Source organism: Chanodichthys erythropterus, chromosome 11 (assembly GCF_024489055.1).
Source record: "Chanodichthys erythropterus isolate Z2021 chromosome 11, ASM2448905v1, whole genome shotgun sequence".
NCBI classification, from domain to species: domain Eukaryota; kingdom Metazoa; phylum Chordata; class Actinopteri; order Cypriniformes; family Xenocyprididae; genus Chanodichthys; species Chanodichthys erythropterus.
In genome coordinates this window covers 39,850,597-39,864,396 of record NC_090231.1, presented here as the reverse complement: position 1 = coordinate 39,864,396, position 13,800 = coordinate 39,850,597, and the positions used below count along the sequence as shown (strand labels likewise).

General features: G+C 38.6%; 1 protein-coding gene across 3 annotated transcripts; it reads right to left on the bottom strand.

Moving 5' to 3' along the window:
• Positions 1-811: 811 nt before the first annotated feature.
• On the bottom strand, positions 812-13,016 carry si:ch211-63p21.1 (uncharacterized). 3 transcript variants are annotated; one of them, XM_067399776.1, is made up of 7 exons: positions 12,820-13,016; positions 11,877-11,975; positions 11,714-11,791; positions 5,130-5,207; positions 4,984-5,054; positions 4,739-4,910; positions 812-4,502 (listed from the first exon to the last, which is right to left on the bottom strand). In XM_067399776.1, exons 2-7 carry the CDS (start codon positions 11,946-11,948, stop codon positions 4,284-4,286), a joined length of 690 nt encoding a protein of 229 aa, XP_067255877.1. In that variant the 5' UTR covers positions 11,949-11,975; positions 12,820-13,016; the 3' UTR covers positions 812-4,283. The 3 variants fall into 3 exon arrangements, with proteins under 3 accessions (XP_067255877.1, XP_067255878.1, XP_067255879.1); XM_067399777.1 differs by having other exon boundaries at positions 4,984-5,039; XM_067399778.1 differs by having other exon boundaries at positions 11,764-11,791.
• Positions 13,017-13,800: the final 784 nt, after the last annotated feature.

The window sequence follows — 13,800 nt, the reverse complement described above, 5'->3', positions numbered from 1 at the left end:
TAGGGGTCGATCGAGATGCTTTGGCTTCACTTTTCAGGACTCATGTGGCACGCTTGATGCGTAATGACGCAAAGGCAAACTCGTATTTCCTGTGGAACACTACCAGTACTACTCAAATTTAACCAAAAAAAAAAAAAAAAAAAAAAAAATTATTACAAGCTTACCATTGTTAAATCGGGCTAAGTAAGGAGATAACTTTGAACACTGACTGTTTATATACTTGCTCAATAATTGATTTGTGAAGTTGAAGTTGTAACCAAAAAAAAAGTTACGGACTGCAGCTTTAATGTGCTACCTATTGTAATTCAATCCCGTCACATTACAGCAACACATATTTTGATATTATAACTGCACTTATTTTCGTCATTGGTATACGTAGCAGTGGGTGATAATAGACAAGACATTTACAGTTTTAAACCATCTTGCATCTTGTTTCTTTAGTCATTCAGCAATCCTGCAGCCTTAAGCACTGCAGGGAATCCACCCTTACACCTCCATATGAGATCTTTGAAATGTTACACTCATAATGACTCTACTATTGGCCCAGAGAGCTGTCAGTCAAGCAGCCCTGAGGACATGCCCCTTCTGTTCCAGTGGCACTTAAGTGATTCATTCTTTCTCACTCTCAGTGCAAGGACGAGTGCTCATATATTTTGCTAATGACAAACAAACCTATTCCAAAGCCACAGCAACACCTACAGTCCATGAGTGCACTGTGTGCTGCAACTCAGCAAATAAACAGAGAAAATTAACTTCATTATGAGCTTCAATTTATGTCCATGCTTGTGATGCCTTGTTTGATTACATTTGTTTACATTTATGGCTTGTTTTTACCTATAAAATTAATCTCTCTCTCTTTATATTTGTTAAATACTTTATTGTGTTTTAAAAGAAAATCAAACACTTAAGACTTGCTGTCAAACTATAATTTTAATTCTCTTAAAATCTAGACACAGACTCATTTTACAATACCATTTTCACGGGGAAAACTATGTAAAATAAAAAGGAAAATATGCAGTAAGCAAATATGAATAATTGTGAGATCTAAAATAAGCTGTATTGAGATACAGATGCACACCGGTAGTAAATTGTTGTAGCGATAACACTCATAATCATGCAGCTGATAACTTAAGAGGAAAACTGTGAACGTTCACGCTCAGATAATGAATTTATGCAGAGGGACCATGGGAAATGTTTGTCTGAACTCATTTGACCTGACTTACGCTTGTGCTTCTGTCAGTGAATATTGCATCTCAAGCCGGTTCAAATGAGTCAGTCGCTGTGATATACTGCAGTAAAGCCTTTACAGTGAGACAAACAACAGCCCTTTACACAGAGGAATGAATCCATGAACACAAACCAAAAATCAGGAACAGATGAAAGACAGAAGAAGCCAGAGGAACTGAAATTCTTAAGAACATATTTACACAAAAAAGACTTTGTAAAACTATTGATGCTTGCATAGATTCAGCCCACGTGTGGCAGTGGGCCTTTGGCCCCGATGTGCTTCTCTCCCACACATGAAGAATTAGATAACAGCTCTATTTCTGATGACACTGAGAGACGGTGCAATGATTCACTTCATGAAGATGACGTTAAAGTCAACATGAAAGCAGCTTCCCTCATAAATGTTGTGCATGATTTAAAAAATGTTTGTTTTTGTAATCTTTCATTAAAGCACTGTGAAATGTCTTTCTTTTGCACTCAGCAGCTGTTGTAGGCGACACAGCCTTTCTAAAATCTTTCTTAAGTAATTTAATGCTGGTAAATGTACTAAAGGTTATGGCAATAATAGCAAATGAGGATAGATCTCTTGAGGGTGAACCTGGCCTTCATCCTCCATGTCCGGGTCAAAAACCTCCTCACACTCACTAAACACCCACTTTACATCATCGCATCAAACCCAAAGAAAAAACTAATCCACATTTCAAAGAACCAAGTACACGTTTCACAGGTCATTACTTAAATCTTTTGTATTATATAAAAATATAGGCCTATATATATTTATTATACTAAGCTGCTGAGTCAATCAATTTGAGCTCCGGTGCTTTTTTATTATTATTATTTACATCTAATGAAATCCATTTCAATGTGAAATGTAATTGGCCACAATTACTGTCATTTTTCCATGTCAAGAGATGCCTTCGTTACAAAGTACTTTATACTTAAACACGAAGTGTGGAAACGTTTTCGCTCTTGTGTTTTTGACTAGATACTTTAACGTTTTGACACAGTACTTTCACTTAATTACATTATCACTGTAATTTCACACTGTTGATCATGTTGTGTATCCAAATGTGCTTTTTGTTAAAGGTGCCCTAGATTCAAAAATTTAATTTACCTCAGCATAGTTGAATAACAAGAGTTCAAATGACATACAGTGAGTTTCAAACACCATTGTTTCCTCCTTTTTATATAAATCTCATTTGTTTAAAAGACCTCCGAAGAACAGGCGAATCTCAACATAACATCGACTGTTACGTAACGGTCGGGCTTATTAATATGTACGCGCCCAATATTTGCATATACCAGCCCATGTTCCTAACATTATGGAAGGCATTAGACAAGGGCAAAACAACTGGATGTGCACAGCTGAATCAACAGACTAGGTAAGCAAGCAAGGACAATAGCAAAAAATGGCAGATGGAGCAATAATAACTGACATGATCCATGATATCGTGATATTTTTAGTGATATTTGTAAATTGTCTTTCTAAATGTTCCGTTAGCATGTTGCTAATGTACTGCTAATTGTAGTTAAAGTTACCATCGTTTATTACTGTATTCACGGAGTATTCATTTTTAAACACTTGCAGTCTGTATAATTCATAAACACAACTTCATTCTTTATAAATCTCTCCAACAGTGTAGCATTAGCCGTTAGCCACGGAGCATATAGCCTCAAACTCATTCAGAATCAATGTAAACATCAAAATAAACACTGTACTTACGCGATTAGACATGCTGCATGACGAACACTTTGTAAAGATCAATTTTGAGGGTTATATTAACTGTTTGAACTTTTTTTTTTATGTTGTTTAAGGCAAGCGCGAGCTCCGTGGGTGTGGAGCACGAGATTTAAAGGGCCACACACCCTGAATCGACTCATTTCTAATTATGCCCCAAAATAGGCAGTTAAAAAAATGAATTAAAAAAATCTATGGGGTATTTTGAGCTGAAACTTCACAGACACATTCAGGGAACACCTTAGACTTATATTACATCTTTAAAAAAAAGTTCTAGGGCACCTTTAAATGAACTGGATGTATTTAATGTCCGATAACTATGGAAGCACATTTCAACCACATAAGAAAAAATCACAAAATATCATAATTATGACATAAAAGGTTTAAATTATGACATACTAAGCCATAATTATGATAAAAAAAGTCATAAATATAACATAAAAAGTCAAAATGACCCAAAAATGATATTTGTCATAATTGATTTTTATCTAAGAATTAAGAGTTAGTATGTTATAATTTTGAATTTCAACATTTTATCTAATAATTATAACATAATTTTCATAGTTCCAAAATTATGACTTTTATGTCATAATTTTGACTTTCTCATAATTGAATTTTTTTGTCACGACTTTTACAGTCATAATTCTGACTTTTTATCCCATAATCATGACATTTTATGTCATAATTATAACAATTTATAATTGTTTATAATTTATAATTATAACCTTTTATGGCACAATTATGACTTTTTTGTCATAATTATGGCAGAATTTTCATAGCTTCAAAATTATAGTTTAATATGTCATAATTTTGACATTTTATCTCATAACTGACTTTTTTGTCATAATTTTGTCTTTTTGTCTCACAATTGTGACTTAGTACAAGTATTTTCATAGTTTCATAATTATAACTTAGGCTGCCATGATTTTGCCCCCCCCCCCCCCCCCCAACTTAATTTTGACTATTTATAATAATTACTATTTATCATAATTATGACTTAGTATTGGCATAGTTTCTCAATTATGTGCCTTAGTATGTCATAGTTTGGCCTTTTTATCTCAAAATTGAGACTTATGTCATAATTATGACCTTTAATGTCACAATTTTGACTTTCTATCTCATAATTATGATTTACCAAAGCATTTTATTTTATTATGTTGCAGAAATGGGCTTTCATAGATAACACTGTACAGAAGGGTTCAAAATGAAAGGTCTTCTAAGCATATGATCTAATATACTGTACATGTGGACAAAACTAGAGAAAAATTAATTGATTCATACAGTGAGGAGAATTATACAGTGATGTTGTAAGGCAATATCAAGTATCTGTGAGCGGTAAGAGGAATGTCATGAGAATGATGATAATGGATAAGGACAGAGGGACGATGAGCAGATAGCAGGATACGGGGAGGGAAAGAGGGACAGGGAACGCTGTCAGGGGCCATTTCCCCCCATCTGGTTTGTCATCCGTCACGGCTTGAGTCTCTCTTGCTGCACAGCGGCAGATGACCAACGGCCGCACCTGAGACACGCTCTCCTGCGGGACAGAGAGAATTAATCAAGAGGAATCTACAGTCTGGGGTCTGCTTTAATAATTTGGTTCAAAACTCTGATTCAACCAGTTTTAATTTACTTCATATTAATATTAGCCCATATGTGATATCTTACATATTTTTATATTAATAATTACAAATGTAAGTCATTTCAGACCAGAATAATTAAGACATATATTCCAGTAATGCCATCTAGATACAGTTGTTTAATGTCATGCACCTCCAGTATCGTCCTGTTGTGTGTGCGATGAGGACTGAGTCGTAGACTCCAGCGGTGAGTCCTGCGGCTCCGCCCACCATCGTCTTCGCTCTCAGTGGTATCCTGCCGCGTGATTCGCTGACGCTTTCTCTTCCGGGAGCTGATTCGCTGGAGAGAACCCACAATCTGGAGCCTGAATGAATCACAATGCAGATGAATAGAAGTGGATGCAGTGCAGTGCATGCGTGTGTGTGTCAGTCACACACCTGTTGTCCGTGTCCTCGATGTCTGCATCTGCATCACTGTCTCCCTGAGGATGAGACTGGACACACTCCTCCTGACACACGAGTCACACATTGAAACACACACACATGCACTTATACATTCAGAGACATGCAGATGCTGCACTCACCTCTGTGCCATAACCCTCGGAGTATCTAGTGATCATGGGTCTGTTCTTACCGCACTGGACACACTTCACACTGGAGTCCTGATGAGAGATGAGAGACAAGACACGTTGTTTCACGCTAAGACATGACCATTTTAAAATCATTTACTTTTATTCATTTGAAGTTCTTGCTACACAAAACAGATGATAAAATGATGAATTTAAATGGCTGAAAAAATCCCATAGATTTACATTAAAAAGAGTGACTGGGTATTTAATATAGTAAAAACAGTAATATTGTGAAATACTATTACAATTTAAAATGGCTATAATTTATTACTGTGATCAAAGCTGAATTTTCAGCATCATTACTGCAGCCTTCAGTGTGTCAAGGACGGTGTTGGGTTTTGTTTCATGTTTTATTTTGATGTTCATGCTTATGTTTCATGGTTTATTTTCTAGTTCATGTTTCATGTTTGCATTGCATTGTTTGCTATTAGGTTCGACATTGGCTGTGGCTGGATGCAACCGATTGGCGAGAGTAGCCACGTGCAAATGGGGAGGAGCTGAAAACGGAGACATGAAGTCGGACACTTCTGCTTCCCGTAGTGACGCTCATGCTATGTTTGCATACTTTATCACAGCTGAAGTAAAGTAAATGCAATATTTGACTACTACACTGATGTTTCAGAGACATTTTCATTCAATACTTTATGTACTGCTTACAGCGTCTGTTTTTACAAGAATAAAGTTCAGCATAAGCATATATTATTTAAATACCAGTGTAGTTGGGTCTACGTTTTTTATCAGTTTTATTTTGACAAAACATGACACAACATCACAACTACATGAAAAGAGCTTTAACTGTTATAAAAACACAGATTTGTGAGCATTAGTGGAACTGAAGGCGAAACACACGTGATCCGTTGTCATGCAGTGAATCCGGCCAATCATGAAACAGCTGTGTCGTCATCAGCGCTCGTGCAGCTCCTCTTGAGAAACTGCGCTGGCTGACTCAGGCGTCTGATCTTGAATGCGGTACTTTGATGCCACACGTCACAGTCACATGGCGTCAGCGCTGTCTCAAGTCGGACAAAATTACTTACCGGCATGCACTGCTTCAAGTCAGCCGCCGATCGGTCTGTACGGCACTGCATCAAGTCAAACAAGCCTATTGTTTGCCATGTGCACCCTGTTATCATGTGTTCATTTGTCCCCATGAGTTCATGTCATGTGATTCCCTTGTTCTTATGTGTTATGTTTTCGTTGGTTCATTGGTTGAGTGTGCCTCATCTGTGTCTTTGCATGATAGGGGACTATGTTAATTAATGAGTTTATTGGGCTATCTTATCATGTGGATTTTAATGGCATTGCCCTTAAGGACCTTTTTCGTGTGGACTTATATATTGATATATAAGTCTCTGGCGCAATATATTGATCATACCCTGTTGATAAGCGGATCATCATTCACCGTATTGCAGAGGAGGAACACAGAAATTCCAAGTTGCCTGCCCAGCCAGAGACTCTTCACGTCATGCCTGCCAAAACTGAGTCTCTTCAAGTCATGCCTGCCACAGCTGCCATGCTTGAGCCCTCAGATAAGATGGCCACCATGCTAGAATCACCAGAGAATGTAGCACTGACCATTATGGCCACGGCCATTTGATGTGTGTGGGCTGCACACACGTTGGCTCCAGGCCCTGACCAGTGTCCAGAGGGGACTACAGCCCCTAACCAGAGTCCAGTGATGGCTCCATCCCCTGACCAGTGTCCAGTGATGGCTCTAGCCCCTGACCAGTGTCCAGTGATGGCTCCAGCCCCTGACCAGTGTCCAGTGATGGCTCCAGACCCTGACCAGTGTCCAGTGATGGCTCCAGCCCATGACCAGTGTCCAGTGATGGCTCCAGCTCCTGACCAGAGTCCAGTGATGGCTCTAGCCCCTGACCAGTGTCCAGTGATGGCTCCAGACCCTGACCAGTGTCCAGTGATGGCTCCAGCCCATGACCAGAGTCCAGTGATGGCTCTAGCCCCTGACCAGTGTCCAGTGATGGCTCCAGACCCTGACCAGTGTCCAGTGATGGCTCCAGCCCATGACCAGAGTCCAGTGATGGCTCTAGCCCCTGACCAGTGTCCAGTGATGGCTCCAGACCCTGACCAGTGTCCAGTGATGGCTCCAGCCCATGACCAGTGTCCAGTGATGGCTCCAGCTCCTGACCAGAGTCCAGTGATGGCTCCATCCCCTGACCAGTGTCCAATGATGGCTCCAGACCCTGACCAGAGTCCAGTGATGGCTCTAGCCCCTGACCAGTGTCCAGTGATGGCTCCAGACCCTGACCAGTGTCCAGTGATGGCTCCAGCCCATGACCAGTGTCCAGTGATGGCTCCAGCTCCTGACCAGAGTCCAGTGATGGCTCCATCCCCTGACCAGTGTCCAATGATGGCTCCAGACCCTGACCAGTGTCCAGTGATGGCTGCAGCTCCTGACCAGTGTCCAGTGATGGCTCCAGACCCTGACCAGTGTCCAGTGATGGCTCCAGCCCATGACCAGTGTCCAGTGATGGCTCCAGCTCCTGACCAGAGTCCAGTGATGGCTCCATCCCCTGACCAGTGTCCAATGATGGCTCCAGACCCTGACCAGTGTCCAGTGATGGCTCCAGACCCTGACCAGTGTCCAGTGATGGCTCCATCCCCTGACCAGTGTCCAATGATGGCTCCAGCCCATGACCAGTGTCCAGTGATGGCTCCAGCCCCCTGAACTGCCACCGCCCTAGCCTGCCAGCACCACCCATGCACCACGGGACAGGTCCGCCAATGCTCCACGCCCAGACACGCCATTGCCATGCCATGGTCCATGTCCTGTTTCCCTGCACGAGCCTGGCCCACCATCCCTCCGCCAAGACCACCTCCGCTCCATCACCCTCCTGAACTGAAGGGTGGAGGTTTTTTTTTTTTTTTTTTGTTCGGGTGTCTGGAGCCTCTCATAGAGGGGGGAAAATGTCACAGATGGTGTTGGCTTTTCTTTAATGTTTTATTTTGATGTTCATGCTTATATTTCATGGTTTATTTTCTAGTTCATGTTTCATATTTGCATATTTGTCTAGTGATTAGTCCTTGGCTGCATCCGAAATCACATACTTCTCTACTATATAGTATGCGAAAAACAGTATGCGAGGCGAATAGTATGTCCGAAATCATAGTATTCGAAAAACAGTAGGCGAGAAGTACCCGGATGACCTACTGCTTTAATCATTATTACTGACAGCACATCAAGCTAACGAACAGGTCGACATAACGTTAAGTTACATCCGCTTGTTAACACTGTTTTATTTAACGGAGACGTTTGTTATTAAGCAGTTTAATGAGATTAGAAAACGTAACGGACAGCAACATTCAGGCGGCAGTAGTTTATAGGGCTCACAGTTTGTAGTTTTTTTAGAATATGAATATTATTATCATTGTATTTATTTGTATATATTGTGTATATAATATTTAGGCTATGTTGTGTATTTCTCTCGCCCTCTCTGTCTATCTAAACATTTATTTATATATAATGTATTCATGTCTTTTGTTTCGCATGTATTTTTATATGCATTAATTTTTAACAATAAATTACTTAATTTCGTTGCTTCAAATCAGCCTCTGTCGTGATTTTTCACAGATGTATTTTTATTCTGAGGTAAAATTTCCTAGCTAAATAGGTGATTATACTTTGACATATTTAACAAGCTGTTGAAGAAAGCATGATCTGCGAGCGGCTGACCGACGCCTCCTTTGAGCTGTTGATTGAATCGATGTTAAAACTACGACGAAAGCGGTAAGCATTAATAAAAAAACATTGCTGATGAAAGCGGAGTAGAGCAGGCCCTTTAAATTTCCACGCTGTTGTGACGACGCATGTCAAGTGACAACATTAACATGGCGGATGTAGTACGTCCGAATTCCATTCATACTACTCATATTCTTACTATATAGAACGTACTATTTTTACAGTCGGGAAGTACATTCAAATTCAAATGTAGTACCTACTCATGTAGTATGCGATTTCGGACGCAGCCCATGTGTATTTAAAGGGTTAGTTCATCCAAAAATGAAAATTCTGTAATTTATTACTTACCCTCATGCCGTTCCACACCCGTAAGAACTTTGTTAATCTTCGGAACACAAATTAAGATATTTTAGTTGAAATCCGATGGCTCCGTGAGGCCTCTATAGGGAGCAATGACACTTCCTTTCTCAAGGTACTAAAAAAATATTTAAGTCGGTTCATGTGAGTACAGTGGTTCAATATTATAAATGAATCAGTGTATCGAATCATGATTCAGATCGCGTGTCAAACCGGCAAAGGCTGAAATCACGTGACTTTGGCGATCCGAACAGAAGATTCGACACACTGATTCATTTGTGCTCCGATGCTTCATGAAGCAGTGTTTTGAAATTGGCCATCACTAAATAAGTCGTTATTTAGGTTTTAATATTGAACCACTGTACTCACATGAATCGATTTAAATCTGTTTTTAGTACCTTTATGGATCTTGAGAGAGGAAGTGTCATTGTTCCCTATGAAGGCCTCACGGAGCCATCGGATTTCAACTAAAATATCTTAATTTGTGTTCCGAAGATGAACGAAGGTCTTACGGGTAAGTAATAAATGACAGAATTTTCATTTTTGGGTGAACTAACCCTTTAAGCCTTCTTGTTTGCCATGTGTCTTAATGAAATACTATCCCTGTACCACTGTTGGTGAGTTTTATGTTGTTTATGCCAATCCTGCCAAGTCTGTTTTGTATTTTGTCCACATTTTTGGAGTTAAATTAACTGCACTATGGGTTCTCCAAGACTTGCCTACAACTTGTTACACAGTGTCACATGATCCTTCATTTATGCTGATTTGCTGCTCAAGGAACATTTCTGATTATTATCAAAGTTCAAATCAGTTGTGCTGGTTAAATATAATACGGTATAATAACTTTGCTGCCACTTTTGTTCAATTTTAATCTCTCTCTCTCTTTCTCTCTGTCTCTCTGTGTGTGTGTGTATATATATACTGTGATATATTGCCAATATACTGTGATTTTTCCCTCCCAACCTCATACTCACCCAACCCTATAAGCACCAACACACTCGCTTATGCATATATGTATCTGATCTAGGCTAAATGTAATTGAGAGCATTCTGAAAGACTGCTTATGTGTGTGTTATCAACATGTAAATTTATTATAAGCAACACAAGACTTTAACAGTCAATGACATTCATATCTGAAGAGACGACTGTTTTTCTACTGTTTAGTGTCAATCACCATCTAACTCACTTAAGGTAGCCTTAGATGTTATATGAATATAGTCCCTGGAGCATATTTTATCAGCTGGCAAGTTTCAATGCACATTTAAGAGTTAAAATTGCAACTGTTATTTTCCTACTCTGTTAAAAACAAGCCAAGTTGGGTTGAAAATGGACAAACCCAGCGAATGGGTTATTTTAATGCAGCGACTGGGTTAAATGTTTGCCCAACATGCTGGGTAGTTTTATTTAACCTAACTATTGTGTAAAATTGCTGTATTGCTTGCTTAAAATGAACCCAAAATATGTTGGAAATTAACATATACAATTAACAATTAACATTAACATAAACAATAAAAACTTAAACTGTTTATGAATAAATGATCATCTTTCGATTATTATTGTTGCCTCTAGTAATTGTGCCTGGTTTTTAATTTCCAACATATTTTGGGTTCATTTTGGCCAGCCACGGTCATTTTTAAACAATAGTTGAGTTAAATAAAACTGCCCAGCAGGATGGGCAAACATTTGACCCAACTGCTGGGTTAAAACAACCCAATCGCTGGGTTTGTCTATTTTCAGCCCAACCTGGGTTGTTTTTAACCCAGCATTTTTAGAGTGTAACAATAATGGAAAGATGAAGATTATCAGTATATCACAATATCACCCCGTTTGGACTTTGTTTTCTGTTTCACAACACATTAAAGAGCGCCAAAACGGTATTTATGTTTTTTTTTTTTTTTTATTAAATAGTAAAATGGGCAGAATTTGAAATATGAGACTTTTTAATATCAAATCAACAAACCACAAATCTTATTGTGATTTATTGGATAGTATACGGCGTATACCTGCGTATCACATAGACTACACCACTGGTACTTCACCTTTAAACATATCAGTTTAGGACACAGATCTAAATCAGACACGACAAATAAAAAACACCATGGCATCAATTTAAATGCATGCCAGAAGTAGAAGACCAGCAAACCAATGAGAACGCGCGACGATGATGACGCTCCATAACAAAAGAGCAAAAGCGCAAATGCTGTAGATTAGCTTACTCGTAAGTCTCCGTAACTGGCAGATTTAAAGAAAATTACCGTAGTTTGGCAAATAAATAAATTACGGACAGTTACATACGCATTTCCAATCATGTAGGCTTTATAGTACACCTCAAACAAGGGATTTAATAGTAATTTATAATGTTAATATTAATTGCAGAGTCCACAAACTGATTATATATATATATATATATATATATATATATATATATATATATATATATATATATATATATATATATATATATATATATATATATAACACTTACCTCCTGTGGGTGCTGATCACAGAAGGTGGTATTTTCACACAAACACACACCTGTACTCTGTCCACAAGCCCCCATGTCCTACAGAGAGACAAATTGAACGTGTATTTCCAATTATGACACTCACAGATTGTCTCTGACACACACAGACATGAGACATTCATACCTCACAGTCATTGTCCGAGTTGTCTGAGAACAGGCCGTTTGAGTCGGAGTCTTTTCTTCTCATCACCTCCATCTCTCCCTGACTCACTCACACTTCCACCTACACCGGGTGAGGGATAAATAAAGAAACAGCACCAATAGAACCACTTCCACTGAAACTGCATTGCCAGTATATGCTCTACAGCAGGGAAAGATTAGGCTGAATGCAAACTACTAATATAATTAAATGCAACAATATAATCATATGTAGTTAAGACTTTTGATAAGGAGGAGATATTCATACCACAGGCTGTTAAATGATAATTACATTTTTGTACATTACAGTGTACAAAATACATTGCAATGTTTCAACAGAGACATTATTGGATGATGATTCTGGCACTGAACTGACAGTGACAGTGATGTGCGCGTGACAAGTGTTTTGAAGTGGTTGCACCATCAGTTTGAAGCATCATGCAGCTGTCTGAAACTGAAACCGTCTTGGTTTAGATCACATTACTAAATGCATGTAGCCTATTAAATTATATTTATGCATACTGTTTTCTTACTCTTCTAATCATCTTTTATAAAGAACTGCGTTTTTAAGACAGCCTAGATGAATTCAGCTCAATCCCACGCGCATCTGTCCCGCGCGCTCATTACGTAATAGAGGCGCACATATTTTATTCGCGTAGTTATTTAAAACATATGTTTTCTCCGTATCATCTTTCGCGAACAGTTTAAATAACATTACGCAACACCTCCGCTTCCTAACATATGCAGCTTGGGGGTGATGTCAATCATTTAAAGTAACTATAAACACGAGAAACAAACTAAAAACTAAGAGTTTTATATGAAACAAGCGCGTGACAATATAACAATCGCGTCAAATTGTTCGTTATCAGCGAAACAAAAACCACTGCGGTAGCTATGTGAACTTCTTAAAGCGTTCACTCGTCACTTACCTTTTCTGAAAGATGATACATCCCCTCAATCTTTTGCGTCCAGAAATATCATTTGATCGCTCGTAGATTTTGCGCGTGTAATAACAAATCACGACGGGTCCTTCCCGGCTCTCGTGAACATGGAAACGTTCGGTATCCCGAAAATGTTTGACATTGTAGTTTCGGTGTCAGTCGCTCGTCGAATAATAACGGTGCAGTCCGCGGGACCGCGCCTGCCATAAATAACATTCCGGAGCAGGGTAAAGGAACGTGCGCGCTCCCGACGTTGAGGGCGGAGATGACGTATGGCGTTTCTTTTTTTCTTTTTTCTTTTCTCTCTCTCTCTCTCTCTCTCTCTCTCTCTCTCTCTCTCTCTCTCTCTCTCTCTCTCTCTTTTTTTGGACTTATGGCGTTCCGAAGTGCAAATGAAATGTTGTTGTGACGTTGACAGCTTCTACAGCTTCATCACTGGAAGTACAAGGTTCAGAGCAGGTAAAATAATAATAATAATAATAATAAAAAAAAAATTGCCTAATAAAATACATTTTCAAATAGTTTTATTATGTTTATATAATTTATATAAAATTTATAAATAAAACATAATATAGGCTACTATGAAACATAAAACCACATTTAAACATATAAATATAAATTCTAAAGGGATACTAATGGAATTTATATTATAATTTGTAGCTCATCCTAGTCTAAACCAAGAATCCTCTAAGAATCAATAGGATTCTAATGTACAAAATTAAAATAATTCATTCAATTTCAATTCAATTTCAACTCACATTTATTTGTATAGCGCTTTTCACGATACATATCGTTTCAAAGCAGCTTTACACAGAATGCATGTCAACATTACAATTTAGAGAATCTGGTATCGGAAGTGACTGTCCATGTATTAGGTTTCAGAAATGTACATATAATCATGCATTTGGCTAACAATGTAATAGCTAATTTAGGCAATTTAATTTACAATCACTGTTAGCAGTTTAATTG

Coding starts and splice junctions, on each gene's coding strand:
- si:ch211-63p21.1 (XM_067399776.1), bottom strand. CDS start 11,948: ATGGAGGTGATGAGAAGAAAAGACTCCGACTCAAACGGCCTGTTCTCA. Junction 5,208..11,713: donor GTGATCAGCACCCACAGGAG/GTAAGTGTTATA, acceptor ATCTCTCATCAG/GACTCCAGTGTGAAGTGTGT. Junction 5,055..5,129: donor CCGAGGGTTATGGCACAGAG/GTGAGTGCAGCA, acceptor CTCGTGTGTCAG/GAGGAGTGTGTCCAGTCTCA.